Genomic DNA, 21,443 nt, shown 5'->3' on the forward strand with positions numbered 1-21,443 from the left:
GTGGGCCCAATTACAGAACCCCAGCAGAACCATCTGTGGCCAACCGCCACAGCCAGGAGGTGTCCAACTGTAGAGCCATACAGCCAGGGGAGGGGCCCAGGTCCCCCCAGATGCAGCTGATGACACTCCTGCACCCTGCCGAGCCCAGCTGTGGTCGTGGGGAGGATGACAGCGGGGGACTTTTGCCACGTCTCCATGCACCGCACTGTTGGACACTGGGTCGAGTGTGACGCTGGTACGGCCCAATGTGTGGACTTCCTCTGGCAGACAGGAACCAGCTGGACCTACAGAGGGTGCTCCACCGGTTCCAAGGGGAACCAGCCAACCACCCTGGGCAGCCTTGTGAGGGTTGGAAACCCATCTCTCAGCATGACACCGCCAGATCCCTGCAGAAGTGCCTGACCCTTGTGATGGACAAAACAGGGAACAAGCCAACCCCGCAGAGGCCGGCAAGCTACACTGCCACACATCTCCTGTCCACAGCCAGACCGGCCCACACCAGTGACTCCACAGCAAGCCAGCGCCTGTGAGCTCCACCGCCAACTGTCCCCAGTCCGCAGTCAGAACAACACAGACCGGCAACCCACCAGTCTGACAGCCAAGCTACACGGCAGCCACCTGCCAACCAAGACACCACTCCACCAGCTGTAAACACAGTCTGGTGCCGCAGCTATGGATATCATTGGGATGGTGCTGGAGTTTCAGCACAGCTTTACAACTGTACCAAATGGCCTGGTGCAGCATGACATCGACGTGGGGGACGCAGCACCAGTTAAGCTGCGGACCCACCGACTACCCCTCCTGGCCCGGCAGTAAGCAGCGGAAAAGGTCCAGGGGAGATGGGGGAGGCAGGCCTCATCGAGCCGTCAGAGCCGCACTCAAAAGAAGATGTCAATGACGTTTTAACATACTCCGATAATGCCAGGTGGAGTGTGACAGAGAATTATTCAAATGAAATATTGGAGCATGGGAACTCAGAACCACTCAATGATTATAAATGTGAAAAAGATCACCGATACATCTAGAGGTTAAAGACAATGTGGAACGAAAACAGTTAACATTCACTGCACACCACCTGTAATGGAAGTTGAATTGAGAGACTCATGCAATATAACTGTACCAACTATAAAGAATAAGACAATAACTCAAAGTATAACTTCAAAAGTCACATGAAATCAATATGGCAGCTATATCAGGTCAGAAGTCAATTTCATGGTCAACAACACTAAGCAAGAAGAGTTATTATAATCCTGCAACTATGAGGTCATTACCCCAAATTATTTTTAAAATACAAGGTTTTGGAACTGTGGCAGGTTTGGAAAAAAACTTACAGGAAATGAGTCATTTTTCTTGAATGACACCCACAATCTAACTTGAGCAAGATAATCACAGAATACACCAGTGTATTAGAGTAGAGTAGCGTAAAATCTGAAAATTGGAGGCTGCCAGCTTAATGGTTTAGGACAGGGGTAGGCAACCCTGGTCCTGGAGTGCCACAGACACTTCTGGTTTTTGTTTTACCCAAGCCCTAATTGATTCAATGATTGGCTTAATTGGTCAGAATTACCATGTGTTCCAAGTATTTAGCGATTGATGATTAAGAGATACCTACAAAACCTGCAGGATTGTGGCACTCCAGGACCAGGGTTGCCTACCCCTGGTTTAGGAGATATTAGCAGTAGTAAGTGCAGAGACGGTGGGTTGACAAACTCAAACAAGCTCCCCTTACAGGATGCTTAATAACAAAAAAAAATAAAGTTTCAAGCTGCAGTACTTACTTTTTAATATGTTACAATACAAAGCAGTGCTTTTGAATCTTACTTCAAAATTCAGATCAATATTACATACAATATTCCTTTTTTTTGGCTGAACAAAATGTAGGATATAGCACAGGTTATAATGAAAGAAAACTCAAGGGAAGAAACCAAACACCAAAAAAGCCCACCAATTTAAAAAACAAATGAAACACTCTTCAATGCTGTAAAATATATTTTATTTCAGCGGTTAGCTTTTACATTACATATAACCTGATGGCTTATGAAGGGCTGTTTTCTTTTATAATACCATTTTGGTATACAAATGTATAAATGCCAAACACAAACACATTTTTGCCACTGAAAATTCAAAGAAATGTTCTGATGCATATTTGACCAAGCTTGAATCTTTTGATCGAACCACTTTTAGGCCATTGATGCAGAGTGGTATTTCAACACTGCCTCATGACTGCGATTCTAGGGTCCATCTCCCCAAATTTGAATCTCAGGCATCTCGGGGCCCAGTTCCAATATAATATCCATGTTACTTCTTCTTCATAGCTCTCTTTCCCTCTCCCTTCTTTGGCTTCCCCTTCCCGCGAAGCTTTCTGAGTCTCCTCATCTCCTCTTTGAAATCTTCATGTTCATCTCTGTTTAAAAAAGAAAAAAGTGTGTGATTATATATATACATATATATATATATATATATATATATATATATATATTAGTGGCTAAGTAACTGAAGGGAAGTATGTTGGCTTATGGCAGAGTAAAGCATTATTCCCCTATAAAAGAAGTGGGTAAAATAGACTGCAGTACCAGTGTGTTGACCAGTAGAGGTCATCGGTCTGCAGCAATCAGAGCATCACCTGGGGTTAGACCTTTTACAAGGTAGCTAGGTGGTCGGTAATCAAATGAAATTGACTGTTAAATATAGGTGGGGTATAAAAGGTCTGTGATGTTGAAGCTCTTTGTCCAAGAGAAGAGGAGCAAACAGGAGTACAGGCTATGCAGTGAGAAGAAATAACTGGAATGAAGTAAGTTTGCAGGTACATGGCAAAGCCATCTTGATTTAGTTAGGTCTAAAAGAAGACATAGGATTTTTTTTGTTTGGTTTGTTTTTGTAAATAAAACAATTGAAATGTATATTGGATGACTGTACAGAGGGTGTGTTTTTTTTTTTTTTAAGTTACAAATTATTTTTTATTTCTTTATTTATAATATATATATATATGTGTGTGTGAGAGAGACACACACACACATACATGCACCTTCAAGCAGATAAACCTGTTTTATATCACCTTGCTTAATATTATACCCATGCATATTGTCATGTTTTGTGCAGCCTCTCAAATGCTGTGTGTGTAATTATATATATATATATATATATATATATATATATATATATATATATATATTCATTTACATCATGGCAAAGACATGTATGGTATGCAATGTTGCAAGTGTAGGGCTGTGCCAAATTATTTATTTTTGTAATCTAATATTCTAGTGATTAATACATTGAATAATCAGTTATTTGGATAAAGTACAGCACTAATTTATTTAAATTAGATCTCTCAAAAGCAAACAATGATATTTGCTAATTTACTGTATTCCTTTGAATTTAAGATGCCCTTGAATAAAGATGCATTTACAAAGACACAACCTCAATTACGCATACATGAGCGATTTATACAAAGGAATACTCAATTTTTTGCAATGAAATGCTACAAACTCATCTATTAGATAAAGCATATTGTGTATTGGTAAATTAACATGCCTGTAACAATAACCCATCTCTCCTAGTCTTCATCCTCAGAGTTGGAGGAGTAATAAAGAGGGCTCAATCTCCCAGACAATGAACCCTGCTTCTTTGACAATGGCTGCCTGTATGTCATGGATGACAATCGGGCAATAATGTTTTTATTTGTCTTCTCGGTCACATTCCTTTGTTCAGTACTTGGGCAGTGTGTCAAATTCAAAGAAATACGGTATATACTCATCAATACAGATTATTGCTCTTGGAACTTGTAATTGAGTGCTATAACAATAATTGAGAAATGTGCATACATATAAATGCATACAAAAGTTTTTTTTTTTTTCTAGGTAGAAGCATTGGCAGAAATGCCTATAATATAATCATTACAAATGTTAAATCAAATGTAGAACAAAAAGCAGCATGTTGTGTCTAAAATGACATTTTTGACCTTATTTTTATATTCACTTTGTTTTTGCTACATAACTAAACCTAAACAGTTGTCTGGGGTAAGGCAGGCTAGCTCATACACTGCATGCTGAAGGCGTGGAGGTTGCTGTTTGTACAGTGACTTTTTTAAAAGACTTTGGCCATTTGGCGACACAGCTAACTATGGAAGGACTAAATACATTAAGTAATTATGGAAAATGTGTACCCATACCCATTGGACTTCTTTTAATGTGCTCCATCAAGGACATTGTGCTATTAAAGTATTTAAGCTGCATTTTGTAGACTGTGCAAATAAAAGGGATTCCACATTACTGAGGATTTCAGTCTTTTACCGCCAGTGGCAATTGTAGAGAATTTTTTTAATTAATGATCAATCAAACTGTTCTGGTTTCCACATGGAAGATATGTAATTTGAAGAAATAACCATTTACCCTATAGACGATGACAGAAAACAATCTACTCTTGAAATAATGAAAGCAATCTTTCTTAATCCATTTAAACAGCAACTTTAACTGCAATGTATAATCTTCCTTCAATGCTATTTACAGTTTTATATACAGTAACTCAAGAAGAGAGACCTGATAGTCCCTCTATTCAATGTATTTATATTTTACTTTCAGTTCTTCTTCTTCTTATTATTTATTTCTTAGCAGATGCCCTTATCCAGGGCGACTTACAATCGTAAGCAAATACAAAGTTCTTCAGATCTGTTTGTTATTTAACATTGTCAATTTCCCTGTACAATGTATTTTATTTATCAAATGCCTGTCTTATACTTTTATGAAATTAAATAGAATAAATAAACTAGCAGTTCACATGTTCATGCTCCCCCCCTTTCATTCTCCTCTTACATTCATAAGGTGTATCACTCAGCCACATGTTCAGGTAACATGCAGCAGTACTTTTACATAGGCTACAGTAAAAAAACATTACTGGAAGACAGTGATTTATAAAATTATGTTATATGGTATAGAAATTCAGAAATGTCTTAATATTTTAAAATATTAATGAGTATACTTACATTATCATAAGCCATCATAGCAACCACTAACTAGAAAACAAACTCAAAAGGTGGGCTCCAGCACAATATCCATATGGGTTTAGATTTTTTTTTAATTCGTTTCTCAATGTTAATTCATCTTCATGTCTCTGGCAAATCATTATTTCAATGAACACCCTAATTCCTACCTGAAGAGGCCCAGGAATCGAAGTTTCCTGGTCAGCGCGTAATAAGTTTTGTGCTGTGGATACCAGTCGTACACCTCCTTCTTCAGTGCCATGGGCTGCTCTCTGAACAGCTCGACCACCTTCATCGACTTGCTATCCGTGGGCCGTGCAACATCCCCAAAAATGCGTGCGCTCAGGCGAGCCATGCGAACAGCATAGCTCGAGAGGGTCGACATCTCAGAGTCTCCGTGCTGAGCTGAGCAGGACAGATAAACAAGGAGACAACATTACAACATAATAATAATGTTAGAAACAATAATGCCGCGGTCATTATATAAGAATACGTTCTCATATTTTCTGGTTTTGATTTTAATATTTAACCTTTTTGTTTGTAATGTCAATTCCAGTATTTTCAATGGAGACTATCACAATACATTTTCACGTGTCTCTCCACTTCGTTTTTTATGCATTCGATCTCTATCATGCTTTTCTGACTAAAATAAATAGACACAACTATCCTACTTTTTTATCATATATTTAAAATCATATTGCAAGAAGTAAGATAATATCGTTACTCACAACAATTGACCTTTTATTCAAGCTCACCGGTAGTAGAGGTTCGATCGCTAAATCTGCTCTGATAAAAACAAGAGCCTTCTTGTTTTTGGTTCCGCCCCAGTTAAGGTGTCATAGTATTAAAGTTCCGGGTATCACAATCCTACAGTACATTGCAGAATTTGGTTCGCCTTTGTACCCAGGCAATCTTTGTGGGTCGATTGCAGCGTACCAGTGACTTAGTCCACATAAAGTGGACTAAAATGCGGTCTAGCAAATCCTGCAGATCTGTACTAGTTAGTCCTGATTGCAGTATACCAAACAACTACATTGAAGATATTGAACCGGCAAAAAAGTCAGAAATATGAAAAGGTTTGAAAAAAGTAAATAATAAATATATTAATGATAAAATGATGAAAAGCGTTTTTATAACATTAGGCGTGATTCGGGCAAACACATTTAAGTAAAAGTGCACCTATATTCATAATATAATTGTCTTTTTATGCACATTTCGCACACAGATCATACTTTCATTTTAGCTTGCCGGTATAGCCTTGCTGCTTGACACTGAACGTTAAGTTCTACATTTGTTGTTTATGTTTAATACCCATTACACTGACGTTTCAGGTTAAATTGAATACATCACACGTGCATGCTTTTTTATTATGTGAATACACAGTATCTTATTGTGCAGCACTTTATTATAGTTTTTACAATATTGTAATGAATAAAACGAAACCAATCTCTTCAGAACACTAGAAAAAAAAGGAAAAGGGTGCCACATTGCTCTAGTAGTTTATTTAAACTACCGGATGCATTCACTGTCTACCTAAGAAAATGAGTAATTGTGCAATATAGTGTATCAACAATGTATTAAGGTACATTATATCATTACATAGTGGAATTGTCCATTTCATTAAGGATAGTTCTGTGACTCGGCGAGCGAATGCTAAAGGGTTCAGACTGAGGTTCAAAAAGCTTCACTTTTCACTTCACTCGATAGAGGTCATTTCAGACAATAATGTCGCTGTCTTCCTGTTGAAATGTGTTGTACAAACGTAGGACGAGCAAGCGTACTTAGTCTTATACTTCATAGTACTAAATTAATCCTCCTGAACAGGATCATCATGAATCCGATTTGGACGCTGCAATCAGGATATTGTTTAGTCCGATTCAGCGGATGATCCACCTGTGGTGATTTCTGGTACGCTGCAATCGGGGTTAACAAGTGTACTAATTTAGTCTAAGCAAGTGGACTAAACCTGCTTAATCTGCTATTTAGACGCAACAAGTGGACTAATTTTGGTACGATGCAATCCACCCTGTAAATCCAAGACCGCAATAACATAGACGTCAGTACCCTTGATATCACCGAGGCGAATGTGCCTCTGTGTCTTCTAGATGTGTTTGTTAAGTGTTTTCTTACAGATGTGCATGTGTTTAGTTGCAAGTATGTCATTTCGGTTGTATGCATGCGTCACATTTACTGGCAATGAGAAACTCATTTAATGGTTTGTTTATCACTGAATTAAAAAAAAAAAAAGTTACACCTTTGTAATACGCTAACTTTAAGAACACGGTTAGATTAATTATAATATTTCACAGATTAATACATTAATTAAAATGACTATATTCCTGAACTACTACTACGACTACTACTACTATTATTATTATTATTATTATTATTATTATTATTATTATTATTATTATTATTATTATTATTATTATTATTATTATAAACATGTTACAACCAAAGTTCCCACTAGGTGGAGATACAGACTTTTATATTGAAAGTCATACAAATAAGAAAATATGAAAAATACACTGAAAACCAACTATACCTGAAAATTACAATATCTGAACTAAAATGGGCATTCATCTTCTCAAGTTAATCGCTGTTAACCGGGTGGATGTTTACTGCATTCTTCTATAGTTTAGTCTTCCGTGCTTTGTCAAAAACCATCAATTGCTGGTTTGCCAGTTTCTTTACATTACCTAGTTAGTTTAAGCTGCTGTCAGATTCTTCCCTTCTTAAAGCTTCCGGCCAGTGAACTAAACACCTACAGTTCCAAGGGGGTATGGATAACACATATGTTTGGTTTTAGATCAGAAAAACACAATCAAAATGACAATAAAGGGAAACACCTGTTAATAGTTTTTACAGGAAACACCTATAAGGCTAATGTTTTCAACAAGCTTCTTAAATATAAAATAAAATGTGTTAGCACCAACTTTCTTACCTCACAGTAAAATCTGATGTACACATGAGACTAAAACCATTGTTGTTCAGTATATAACAATGAGTATCGATTCATCATCATTGTCATGCTCTTGAACCCTAACAGTTCTCAGGCAATGAGCTTAAAGTGGATTGTGAAACTCATTGCACTTTGGATTCTTGTTGTCTATCTTTCATTGATCACCGCATCACTCCTGCACCTGCACACTGCTAACCACTTTGCCACACTCCCATATGGACTTCTTAAAAGCAATCATAGCAAACAGCATTAACAAAATAACAATCATCAACAAAAGAGTGAGAGAGAGAGAGAGAGAGAGAGAGAGTTCAACACTTACACATATGAAGAAGTCAAAGTATACCTCTTGCAGGTTCAAAGATTGGAATCTATACGCTCTCCTGTTCTAAGCGTGAAGCTGTTACAATCCGGGTGGTGCTTTCAGCAGGCTCCATGGATCAACTATTTAGCTATTATTCAATCGCTGCTTATATTACTTTTTAAATTTCCACCTTCTAAGTGATCAATGAAATCCTGAACTCAAACATATACCAATTTCCTATTGTTTCTGCTTATATGGTGTGTTGTCGGTGCACTCACTATAACCTGTTCTATCCACAAGGAAATTCTAACTTGAAATAGTTTTTTTTTTTTTTTTTTTAATTGCTGCATAACCACATTCTGGCACTTCCTCTCTGAACAGCTGTTCTGACTCAAAAACAGGTAGTTCAAAAAGCCAAAGTAGGACAAAAAAAGAAACATTCAGCTATATACTTTCTCCATCTAGGTCATAGCTTGTGACATCATAGCATGCAATACGATGTTGGGTAAGTTACTTTTAAAAAGTAATCTGTTATACTTACTAATTATAGTTACAGTGACAAATAGTTACTTCTCAGGCACAGTTTACATTTTACAGAGTTTTTTTTCTGGTTTGGTCACACTGCAGGTCATAGAGCTTGTTCCCTCTTCTGACAACATTTCCTAGAAAGATGCTATACTGTAAAAAGCAGGTTCATGTGACATGTAAGGTTTGACTTGCACTGTTGAAGCACTTTCTGATTTCCATTTTCCTTTATTTAAATGTAACTAAATATAACTGTTTTTTTCACCAATGTAATGCATTACCACATTCAGTTACCTAACTAAAAAAGGAACTATTACAGTTACAAGTTACTGAAAATTATATTAACAATCCACAATTGACAATCGAATCTGAAATCAGGCATTACACAAGTCAAACATAACCTATCTGTACTGTTGTGTTTTTTTTTTTTTGTATGGTTGCTATTTATTCATTAATTCACCATCCTGAATTATTTCCCTGGCAGTAAAATATATTCACAGCTTTCATGTTCAGCCAACTTTTCTTCTGCAGTGGGAGATTTAAAACCTGCATCTCACATTCAGTGCTTTGGACACTTTTGTTAACTTCCACAATGAGCGTGAGTGGGGGAAATTGATTGGATCGAAATCTGATTTCAAACCATTTTCAAGTCAGTCCCAGTGGCTAATGGAAATGTGGCATTACAGTTGCGGGATGGCAGAACTCCATCTGTCCAACTATCATGATGGAAGATACCTAATGAATGTCCAATGCAAAAAAACACAAGTGGCAGGTTGGACCATCAGGAAAATATTGGATGTTGGTGAATTATATTAACAACTGTATTAATCAACAATTGTATTAACAGTGTGTGTAATCAAACTGTTTTTGATGCTCTTCTTTGCCCCAACAGGTATTGTAAACTGAATTCAGTTCACTTGTGAAGTTCCTCTTGAGATACAAAACGCATATGTAAACGAACCAGAATTCTCAAGGGTGTAAAGACTTTTGAACAGGGGATCAGTATTGACACTCTGTCCGTTCATGAATACACTGTAACAATATTTCATGACTATTAAATAAGTAACACAGAACATATGTTCACTGGAACTGGTAGACCTATAGGCCTATATAAATATTTGATGCCCTGTTTTTATCACACCACACAAAGACAATCAATAATGCAAACCCATTTTTCGGATCCGCTAATTAAAATTGGACCAGCTATGGTATTGTTTTGTTTATTTTCTTTTTGGATGCTGATGCAGTATGTGGCTTTAAGAAGGTAGCTTATAAGTGATGAGGCTCACATTGTCAAAATGACATCACCCACTGGCTCTTCTTGGTTAGAAACGTCTGGGTTGTACAATTCAGCTTGAATTGCAAAGCTTAAAGACAGAACAAGGAGGGATATTGTTTTAGTTTGACCTCAGAACGGAGTATAGTTTTATGAACAGAAACTCCAATGGTTTCTCGGTCTATCTCGGACGAACAGGCAGGTTTACAAATGTAATTGTAGCCTACGTCATAGAAGTAAACGTTTTTTTATTATTATTGTACTGTATTTATTTTATGGACGCTTATGCGAGGATAAGGGGAGAAGATATCTTGTAAATATAACTGCTGTCGTCGGTATATAGATTTAATATCAAACAAAACAGAATCAATTGATGCAGGCTTTACAGTCTGACATTTGGAATAAACGAGTGAGCTGGTCGGTTTGTAAACAAGCTGTCTGTTAAAAATACCCTTAACTCCTTAAGAAACATAGTGCTTTTCCTACAAGCAGCGTTGACGTTTCTAAAAATCAAAAACAAAAAAATAAGAATATATATATATGTATATATTTCAGACACAGTAAGACAATATATGAACGGCGTGGAATTATGTGAAATCGTCAAGATTTGGTGAGTGATTTTTAGTTTTAATAAACAAAAATATGTTGAACATATCTATCTATCTATCTATCTATCTATCTATCTATCTATATACTTTAATCATACCTTTTGTATTTGGTTACCCTTGTGTGGTTAAGTGTTGATTTAATACTAATGTCTGTCTTCCCTATCTCAAAAGATGGTTATTCAGACTATACGGGTTAAATTGCATGTGCTGTTTATCATGTGTTTTTTTTTTCTCTCCCATTTGTGTTGGCTGATGATAATTTGTTACATTGCAAAACAATAGGGATCGTGCTGTATAAAGTGTTTGCAGCTTGTATGACCATTTCATAGATGCAGCATTGTGTTTGTGTGTAGGTGTATTTTCATAGTGTTGGTATCCCCGTGTAAACCTACATGCTTGGGAACTGACGGGCTGCTGAGCCTTCTGCTGCATAACCCAAACGGGAAGGGGGTGGGGGTGGTTTAATATCACTAGATCAACAAAAGATGCACCCGTTTTTTGCTCAATAACATTGACGCTGGGAACAATTACACTGTCTGCTGTGAACTGCACGGTCCCTGCTTCGGGTTACTGCAGTAGACAACCCACCTAACATGAAACAAACAGCTTGGGTACAGGCTGAGAATCAATTCATTTGACAGACCTTTGGTCTGGAATTTTAAACCCCACTCCTAAAACTGCACTCCACCCCTTCCCCGAAAATACAACAGCAAAAAACAAAACAGTGGTGCCATACAACATTTGTTCTTATCAGCAGTATGTTGTTGTTTTTTCTTCTCCCACTCTCTGTTTAAAGGTGCCGATCGTTCAAACTGATATATGGGTTATTTATTTAAACAGCCCGTATATGTGTGGATTTTTCAATTCCATCTGCCTGCTGACTCAGAAGAAGACACTGAATGGATTTTAAACGCGAGTGAGATACGCATCTTTCCTTAGGGGCCGAACTCTAAATAAACGCTTGCACATAGCTAGCTGCAATACACCTCTTTGCTCTATATACAGCTCCCGGGACCCACCGATCAAACACGGGTTTGATTAACACATCCTGTTTTAATTCACCAATGTATTTATTTCCCGAATGATGATATTATCAGTCCCGAGGTTGTGATGCACTGAATAATTCAATGCGAGTGCACGCAGAGGAGCTGTCTGTTCTGAGGTGGTGCTGATGCGGCTTGACCATGGCTGCAGGAAAGTTGCTCCTCTACGCTGGCCTTTCTCTCGCCCTCTGCGCCTTGGGAATGCTCGCAGTGGCTATGTGCTCCGATCACTGGTACGAAACAGACGCCAAGAGATACAGGGAAAGATGCAAGAGCTTCAGCAACAGGAGGAACGACCCGGGCTTTATATACATCCCCAACAACAGCCTTCCACTGAGGGCTAGCAGATCGAGACTGGACCGCTGGGAAGAGAAGTTGCTATTGGCGAGAAATCGGAGGCAGCTTTTTGCCATGAGCGCTGCAGACGAGTGCAAGAGGCAATATAACTCCACCAGCATGGGGCTGTGGACCAAATGCCATCGACTAGGGTTCGACCAGGATATGGAGGAACTCGTCGCCAAAGGTAAGGTTTAACAACTGTGCTTTTGTTGTTTCTTTTGCGACTGTCAGCACAAACAATCCACCTGCTCCTATACTGGTGACAAGTTGCTACTTTTTTTATTATGGGTTGTTTTTTAGTGGGTTATGCCATTTGTTTAATGGAGCCATTCAAATAAGCAATGTAAGCACATTCAGTCATTTGTTTAATACAATGTTAGTGCTCCCCATATCCCATAGCCACAATATCATCTGTTTCAGTAGACACCAAAGGGTGTCTACTGAAAATGTGAGGTTAAAGAATAAAAGAGAAAAGTGAATCCATCTGGGGAGACTAAGTAATAACCAAAAAATGTTGAAATTCTCGGTTACCAGTTGAAAGTGAACCACGTCAATTTAAGTTGGAAGTTATGGCATTAGTTGAGTTCTATATATACATTACTGTGTCTGTGTGTGTGTGTGTGTGTGTGTGTGTGTATATATATATATATATATATATATATATGATGTATCTTCAGTGTCAAGAGGCATATGTTTTATGCAGGGGGCCAGCAATTGGGCACTCAGCAGCTGTTTGTTTCAATTTTGCTGGTGCTACTTATATTACCTTAGTTCTCAAAGGAGTGTTTATATTTGGATATAGAAGAGAGTGCACTCTCCTCTTGTCTGTAATCATTTGGGAAATGTATTTCAGTGACTGCATGAGGCTTTTTCAAAGATCAGAAGATAAAAATAAACAGTCAAACCTAATTATAAAAACCACTCGAGAGACCACCTAAAATTGATCATTGTATATGTGAGGTGGGGATACGTTTTATATGATAAAACACATTATGTTTCTATGTCCAACTGTTCAGATGAGATATTTCCATTCAATATTTGTGAATTACATTTTTTATTTTCTTAAGTCGTATAAAAAAGTACAAGGTGTTACAATTTAATGCACCATTGCTCAGTGCTTAGTGCTTCTAATTCCTTCATCATCTTTGAAACTCTTCCAAAAAAAGATGTAAAACTTTTTATACTAGGCAGTACCTTTATAAAGGTTTACCATGGAAAAGGTACAAAGTAATTCTGAAGCTTTCACATTCTTTTCCCATGATGATATAATACTACGCATTTACCACAGTTTACAATTGGTTGACATTTTTTTTTTTTAACATGCCACACCTCTCTGGGCTTTACCATGCACTAATACTTTACTATGGCAAAGTTGTATTAGTGTACATTAAATGCACCCCCCAGTTACAGCCATTATATGACTCTGGACATTCATTTTTAGGGACCGATTATAAGTTATGTGCTGCTTCGACTCTGACTTGTCAGTGTGTGCTGTGAATGGGAGGCTTTCTGAAGTGTGTTTATGAAAACTGTAGTGTCCAGAATTTGGAATCCCAATGGAACAGAGAGATTGCATTTACAATATAATACAGAATAAATATACAGTACATGGACACATGCATACAAAACACACACTAAATGTTTTAGAAAGAAGGTAGTCAAACATTATATTCAAATATTGAAAACAAATAATATACTGAGCAAAGAAAGCACCCCAGCCAAAAAATATTAATCAATTAGAATTAGTATTGCGAATGATATTTCTAACCCAAGCAATGCTTCAGAGTAATATCACTTGCAGTCTCCAGCTACTCACTATGTGGCGTGCCATATCTGTTTTTTGATGGGGATAGATAGAGATTGTTTTTACATTTCTCTTTCTGTGGGCTTGCTTTGAGCTTCACTGAAAATTATGCACTGACCAGCCGCCTTCATTCTATTCAAAGCATATGCCAATATGAGCTTTCAACCCTGTTAGCCCTGCCTGCTCTCATTGGAACGAGAAAGGCTTTTGAATTGGTTTCGAAAGGTTCACGAGGCAGGAGCCAGGTTATCCGTAGTGACGTCGCCTGACTTCTTGGAAAGGCGCCCATAGTTAGGACCAAGCCCTCGAGGTCCATGTGGTGGTGAAGTCACTGCCACAGTGAGGCGCGTCGCAAACCCCAATGCTGGGCACACAACACCCTCAGGGACATGGCATATGAAAGAGGGGTCCCCGTCTCGGGGGGGGGGGGGGGGGGGGGGGGGCATACATAAATAGAGGCTCGAGAACCTGAAAGGAAAGAAGAAAAGGGAACTCTGGCTCCGAGAGCTGCCCTCAATGAGGTGAATTATAGACTTCTAAAGCTGGGACTGAGACGCGCCTCCAGAGAACCTGAAACAAGAAGAGAGCCTTGTGTTATGAAGGAAGAGCTCCTACAGTGAGGTTTAGCAAGCATAAGCTTAACTCCTCAGATTGTGAGGGTAGTGATAGATCATGAGATGCTAAAAGGTTGGGTTTGACCAGTGGTCCCCTCTGACTCATGGAGAACCCTCCTCACGGAGGTAAAGGAAGCACAGCTTAAACAAGGGTTGGAGAAAGTGAGATCACTGACCCCCCAGAGGAGACCAATGCAAAGGTGGTTGAGTTATAGCAGAGGAGGAGGAAATTGAAAAACACAAGACGACTACATAGGGTTATGAGTAGTCATGTAATACACAACAAAAGAAAAGTTGTTTGTCAGACTGCTTGAGGTAACATTTATACGAGCCTACTGTTGTAATTTATTATAAAAATGTTAATGCTGATTACAACAATTTTTACAAGACTGTATTGTAGCTAAAGAATAAGGGATGTTGTTCAGTAGGATTTGGCAAAACAAATAGTTGGTGTATTTGTCAAATGCAAAGTTCATATTAAGCTCAGAGTAGTTTTTTCTTAAAATATTATTACATTATATAATCTGTCAATCTACCTATATTCACATACATACAAACACAATGACTGGGAGTAGGACACGTATTGCCACATGTATTGGGACTTTCACACAACTCAGGCCCCTTACTTAATAAAGACTGTAGTATCCCTGAATAGCATATCATTAAATACATGTACAACATTTTAAGTGATCTCATAAGTTCAGTGGTACCCCAAAATGTTATCCAATTTTAGGAAAGTAGAAGACTAGGGGCAGGGTTTTTATTACCCATTTTCTCACACTTAGACCCCTTGCACTCTAAATATCTTGGCATCCCTGAATAGATAATTATATCCTGTTTAAATATATGCAAAAGATTTTAATTAAAAAAATCTATGATATGTGAAGGCTACTTGCACATTTTGGCAGAGGTGTTTGAAAACTCCTGCAAATACAAATGCTCTATTCTTTTCAACTTTGTAGACATTAAGAAAGACCTCTAGTGAAAAACGTTTGTCATTCAGTTAAAGTTTCTTTAGGTATTTCAAAATTGACTTTTTCACTGCACGACATTACATTAAATCAATGTTGTAAAAATACTATTTGCGGCAGGACGAAAGCCCTTAATGTATACAGTGTGTGGAAGAATGTAAGGCAGGGATGGGGTTAAATCTCTACCTGCCACCAATCACAAGTGTGGTCATTCCCCAGTTAGGTAATTGGTGCTAACTGGGGAGTGGCCACATGTATAAAAGGAGCCAGAACCAGTGAATGTACTTTACACATGGAATGCTGCCTATTTTAGCCAGATAAACATAAACTTCTGAATGAGAACACTGAAACAGGAGTTCTATTCAAAATGATCTGAACAGTGCTGGATCCAAGTACTGCTACGGAGAACTGATTTTAGCTAATAAAATAATTCCATAAATCTTACCTGGTTTGCTTTCTATTGACTACAACGGTTTCAAATGTGCAGTTTTGAAAAAACATGCGATAGCAAACGTGTATTTTCATTTTAAAGTATGATCTCTGGTACTACATTATTTCTGTAACCATAGATCATGTTTTAAAATAAAAATAGATGTTTACTAGAACATGTGCTTCTTTCAAAATTGGACATATACTATATAAATATAATGCAAAATATATAAGATGACAGAGCATTCTATTCAGTGAAGACTAAGTTTATGGCTATTGTTACCTGAAAATGTGTTACACACTCTGTCTTCTCCATTGATTTTAGACTGTGCACAATTACTTTAATAACTGAATAAAATATGCCAAAGGAATAAAGGAGAGCAGCCATGGCCCCACCTTTACTTCCAAAGAGGTTTCTTCAGTAACACAGTTACATCAGTGAGAAGTCAACACTTTTGTTGATTTGATCAATCTACAGCCATGACCAAAAGTTTTACATCACCCTATAGCATTAACAAATTGTGCTTCATAAAGTTGAAGGAAACCTTTAAAAATTAAATTTCCAATCTAAGATACTTTGCTATTATTATGGCTTCCAGCAGACTTTTGCAAGATCATTTTGTAGTTTCATTGATTACATGATGTTAAATAAAAGATCTAGATTATGTTTTTTTTTTTTTTTCCTCAATCCTAAAATTCTAGGTAATGCAAAACCTTTAGCCATAGTTGTATATACCACAGGGATAAGTTAAAGCTGCATTGTTTTAAAGAATTTTACAGAACTGGGGAATCACCCCTAAAAATAAGTGGTATACAATCCAGGTGGATTCCCTGGTAGTGTAAAGTGCTCTAACAAAACCCAGTGGTGGCTTATCCCAGCAAGGTATAGGAAGTTCAAATTAAAATGTATTTTTATTGATGACATGACTATATAGAATATTGAATGAGATATAAGACAAATGTATTTAAAACAAATTATTAAATTGTATTACGTACTTGTTATATATTTAAATGTATCATTTTTCTTTTAACAAAGTGAAAAACAGCAAAATGCTGCAAATTTTGACACTGCTCCATTGACTCTCAATTACCATCCCATTTCAGTCCCCTGATTGCAGCTACATCTTTGCACTTCTTGGTCACAGAGAGAGAGAGAGAGAGAGAGAGAGAGAGAGAGAGAGAGAGAGAGAGAGAGAGAGAGATTTCTACTCGTTAGCTTTGGCCTCTTCACCTATATGAGATAAATAGATCCCGTATTTGTAGTTGTGCCATGGTATATTAGCTTTATACAACTTGTTGTGGGAATGTTGTCTTTTTCAAGTGCAGTTTAGCTGTGGTGGTTGAGGCAACATGTCCTTTACGAAGTGGTGGATTTACTCACCCAGGCCTGAATTATGTCTAAATACATTTATATCTTAGTCTGTTTGCTCTGCCCACTGTGATTGTTACGTATACTGCCTGCTTTCTGAGCTGTACTCTTTGTGTTCCTCCTTCATTGGTTTGATGTCATTTTCAAGTTGACTCAGTTACTCCCCTATTTTCACTCTGATGGTTTCTGTTTGGATTGTAAGGGTCTCGAACATGCTTAAATATTTGAAGTGAATGATACATCTTTGTAAACATTTCACTTTTTGTGCAGTGTGTTTCTTTTTTTAACTAACTACAGGACTTTTTAACTCTTTAGGGTCCACCCAATGTTAAATATCCCGCTGGTGACCTGGTCCGAGACCAGAGCTGTTTAGGGTTATATTGCTGTGGTCGCCATTGACCTTGCTGGTCATTCAAGCCAGAGTCAACAGCTCCATCTTGTGCACATGATCAGGGTGCCTGGGACGAATAATTTGAATTTTTTTTTTTTTTTTTGCACATTTTCAATGAATCATTTTGTTTTGTTTTTTGGTTGCTTTTGGTCCCTTTTGTATATATGGCCATAATTCCTTTATTATCCAAAAGGCAATAGCTTGGACACTAAACTAATATACAGTGAAATACTGCTATTGTGATGAACCTACCGATGTGCATAACAGGTGCTGTTTTACTAGGACTTGCATAACATATGTTATTTTTTGCTAATTATATATATATATATATATATACCCTGATTCTATTACTCTCAGTAACTTATATTTCTCAAGAAGTAAAATTGTAAGTGTGACTTACGTACATGACAATTGGATATGCAGATCTCAAAATATATGTAAAACTGTATAGTGTGCAAGAGGTGCAAGTACAGGTCGCCTCCACTATATCCCGGTAGTTGAGGATGCCTGTATGTATAAATGAAACAGATTTCAAATCCCTTTCTAATGTCCATGTGGTGAACAGAAACCTAGCTTTTGAGTCATTAGCCATGCAGGAGAGCTTTATATTGGGGAATCGTAGACCCTGCAACGTGATACTAATACTGGGACCTTCCAGCCATCTCCGAGCAGACCACTCAATACTATGGATCTAAGAATCACGAAACCCAATATAACGAATTCAGTAGGGAGGATCTCAGAGCCAGCCCAATTAATAATGAATGTTCTGCACTGGTGTCTTTGTGGCTATAAGCGAAATGATTAAAAGTTGCACTTTGCTTTTAAGAAATAAAGAAATTATTTCAGGGAGGGTGGACGCTAGTGTGAGAACAATAGAAAAAATGTTAGGAATCGAGAAAAGGATGTTTGACCTATAGAGACATCCCTTATAAAACGTTACCCTAGTGAAAAAGCATAGCATTGTGTAAGAAAGCACAGTGAAAGCGTGACAAAGTATAGGTAAGCACTTAATGCACAGAGGTATGGTAAAGCATATTAAATAAACTTGGCAAACCATGGTAAATGTATAGTATAACCATGGGAAAAGTGCAAAATTACCGTGGTAAACTTTTAGGTGGGTCATAAATTGCTCCATCTCATGGATTTGAATTTCATAAAGCAGAATCTTATTTACTACCATACTGTACTTCACCTGGTAAACTGTTCCATGCAGGTATGAAAAAAAAAAAAAAAATCTAACTCTGCAGTACTCTGTGCTAAGACGTGACTTTGGTAACTTCATCCATCGTCTAGGATTTCATAAACTTAAGTCCACACTTTTCTGTTTTTTTCTCAACTGATTACATTAAAATCTTATAACCTACCCTCCTATCCCATGCCATTAAATCTTGTGATTAGCTTGTTTTCATTCCCAAATGCAATAACAAAACAATTCACATTTTAGTGCCTTTCATCAAAGATCCCAAAGCGCTTTACACACACACAAAAAACAAAAACCATTCAGTTAAAAACAAACAGTCTAATACAGAATTTGATAAAATCAAAAATTAAAAACAAGATAAAAATGGTTCTAATTGTAAAATTAGAAAAACTAAGATAAAAAAATAGTTTGTCTAAAACAAATATTTCATAAATATTGTCTAAAATAAATTATAAATACTGTCTAAAATATTGATCTAAAAGGTGGCAGAGCTAAATAGGACCCTGTCTGGTGTTTTACACATTTATACATACAGAAATAAACTAAAGAGACTTGCACATACAATTTTATTATCTCAGTGGTGGTACACAGATTTTTTGTAGTGAGGTGACCATAACAGGACACAGCATTCTAAGTGGGGTCTAGCTACAGCAGTATATGTAAACAAACCGAACCGTCAATGTGTGTTGCTAACATAACCTGCTTAGAATTCTCAGCTGTGGATGAATGTTGTAATTCTATTTCCGCATACAATTAAACATGGCAGACTACAGCTTTATACCTTACATGAATTACTGTTCTTTATTTGCCATTCAGGGCTGAGGCTACGCAATAAAATACAAGCACATTGGAAAAAGAAGAAAAAGTCGTTTTTAAAATTGGAAATCTCCAGGAGTAAATTCTGCAGGTTCGCCCTTTGAGTTGGTAAACAGGCTTTCCCATATCTTGCTCTGTCAGACTGGAACGTCTTGCCCTCTGGTTAATTAAATCCTGCAGCAGGGACTGTCTTTTAAAAACCTGCACGCCGGCAATGCCTGCAAGCCCAGATGCGATGGATGTGTTTTGGAACAGTTTTAATATGTCATTGTTGAAGGAGTTTTAAATGGCCTTTGCCCTTAGAAGCTCATATCGAGAGCTAAATAGCTGCAGCACTACCATGCAAGAATCAGAAAATTAATAATAAACATTTAATAAAATTTAATGATACAAGTCACCTGTCATTTATAATATCATTTAAAATAGTCAACTCTCAATATAAATTTCAAGGGACCGTCAAAAAAAGTGTCTTAACGGTAATTCTTATCAGGAGTTGATATCAATTGCATACTGTCAGTTTTTATTGAAGTTACAGTAACACTGAAATCAAATTTCAATTACAGTGCAATGAAAAGTATTATACATTTAAAAGGTACTGTATTTATTGGAAATACAGTTTTAAGTGAGCTTTTTAAATGTATACACTACAGAAAGTTAAAAAAAAAAATGTTGCAAAGGTAACAGTAAATTGCGCTAGTGAAAATCAATAATGCAACATTATTACAAAGCGGTCCCAGATACAGGCACATTCTGATCACAGGCATTTTAAAACCACAAAAGCAAGGTGGCCTCAACATCAAAGTATTGAGCAAATCAGATGACTTGTATCCACAGTTTGCTGTTCATAGGGCAGTATTATTGTATCCCAGTTTTTCAGAATGGTTGTGTTTGAAGGAAGGTTTAAATCTGTGGCAACAATTTTTTTTTGTTGTATGGGTGGGGGGGGGGGGTGCATTATCCACAACATTTAATATCTCCACTTTTGTCTGCAAGGATAAATCATGTTTTTTGTGCTGGTCACTCGTTTTAGTCCTTCATGTAAATGGCATTGATGTGTGAGCACTATGGCTATAAATGCTTGATTATGCACCAGTTTTGTAGTTTTCATTTTCTCCTGGTTTGTGGGTTATTTTGGTGTAGAAGTTCAGCTGTATGCACTATGTCCTGTGCATATGACATACACAACAGCAATAGGGTAGAAATGGTAGTGTTTATAAAATGTTTTTTCAAATATCCTTTAGTTTGGGAAGCAATTTCATTTATAATCCAAGTTAAAAAACATGACAAAGTTATTTCAGCTGTGTATATGCAGTCAATCCTTATACAGTGCACTCTGTTTATAAGAATTACTGCTATAAGAAATCAAGCGCATATAGTGATCAAAACCACTGGGACAAAATCATTCCTATACTAACCATGCTAAGATACTGTGCTTGTAAGAATCAAGCAATCCACTTACAAGATTCATTTCAGGGCAAACTGACTGCATGTAATACGATACTGTATCAAGTGCAATGACGTGTACAACCAATAAAACCATTTTTGAATTTGATCACATCTCACGTGATTCGGCACATACACAGCATGTGCAGTATAATCCCTGGTCTGCAGTTTATGTGTGTCGACATGGCAGGAAAAAGAAAGACGCGCGACTGCATTGTACAGGTATTTTTCTGTCTTCTCTCTTAGTGAAAATGTAATTTAATAAAGTGAATACACATTCACTGAACACATACAGAGTACAGCAGTGTTATTGTGTGATATGCATGTAGAGGAAGGGGGATTGCATAGCGGCACGGTGGGGGGGGGATGCAGA

The 21,443-nt window shown here is 37.3% G+C and overlaps 2 protein-coding genes across 5 annotated transcripts in view; one reads left to right on the forward strand and one right to left on the reverse strand.

Moving 5' to 3' along the window:
- Positions 1 to 1,976: 1,976 nt before the first annotated feature.
- Positions 1,977 to 5,828, reverse strand: LOC117420113 (small ribosomal subunit protein mS33-like). 4 transcript variants are annotated; one of them, XM_034033646.3, is made up of 3 exons: positions 5,707 to 5,828; positions 5,149 to 5,383; positions 1,977 to 2,404 (listed from the first exon to the last, which is right to left on the reverse strand). In XM_034033646.3, exons 2-3 carry the CDS (start codon positions 5,361 to 5,363, stop codon positions 2,299 to 2,301), a joined length of 321 nt encoding a protein of 106 aa, XP_033889537.1. In that variant the 5' UTR covers positions 5,364 to 5,383; positions 5,707 to 5,828; the 3' UTR covers positions 1,977 to 2,298. The 4 variants fall into 4 exon arrangements, with proteins under 4 accessions (XP_033889537.1, XP_033889539.1, XP_058842287.1 ...); XM_034033648.3 differs by having other exon boundaries at positions 5,734 to 5,822; XM_058986304.1 differs by having other exon boundaries at positions 5,717 to 5,799.
- Positions 5,829 to 9,966: 4,138 nt separating this feature from the next.
- Positions 9,967 to 21,443, forward strand: part of LOC117419554 (transmembrane protein 178B-like) — a 111,219-nt gene continuing 99,742 nt past the window's right edge. Inside the window, exons 1-2 of the mRNA XM_034032409.3 lie at positions 9,967 to 10,652; positions 11,447 to 12,216. Coding sequence (XP_033888300.3) covers positions 11,835 to 12,216 — 382 coding nt within the window. The 5' untranslated portion in view covers positions 9,967 to 10,652; positions 11,447 to 11,834. The remainder of the gene's footprint in view (positions 10,653 to 11,446; positions 12,217 to 21,443) is intronic.

The sequence above is a fragment of the Acipenser ruthenus genome, chromosome 14 (assembly GCF_902713425.1).
Source record: "Acipenser ruthenus chromosome 14, fAciRut3.2 maternal haplotype, whole genome shotgun sequence".
In the NCBI taxonomy this organism is placed as follows: domain Eukaryota; kingdom Metazoa; phylum Chordata; class Actinopteri; order Acipenseriformes; family Acipenseridae; genus Acipenser; species Acipenser ruthenus.

What these genes read in the sequence shown, in the direction of transcription:
- LOC117420113 (XM_034033646.3), bottom strand. Translation starts at nt 5,363, where the DNA reads ATGTCGACCCTCTCGAGCTATGCTGTTCGCATGGCTCGCCTGAGCGCA. An exon ending in CGATTCCTGGGCCTCTTCAG is followed by an intron (nt 2,405 to 5,148) that starts GTAGGAATTAGG and finishes TTTTTTAAACAG; the next exon opens with AGATGAACATGAAGATTTCA.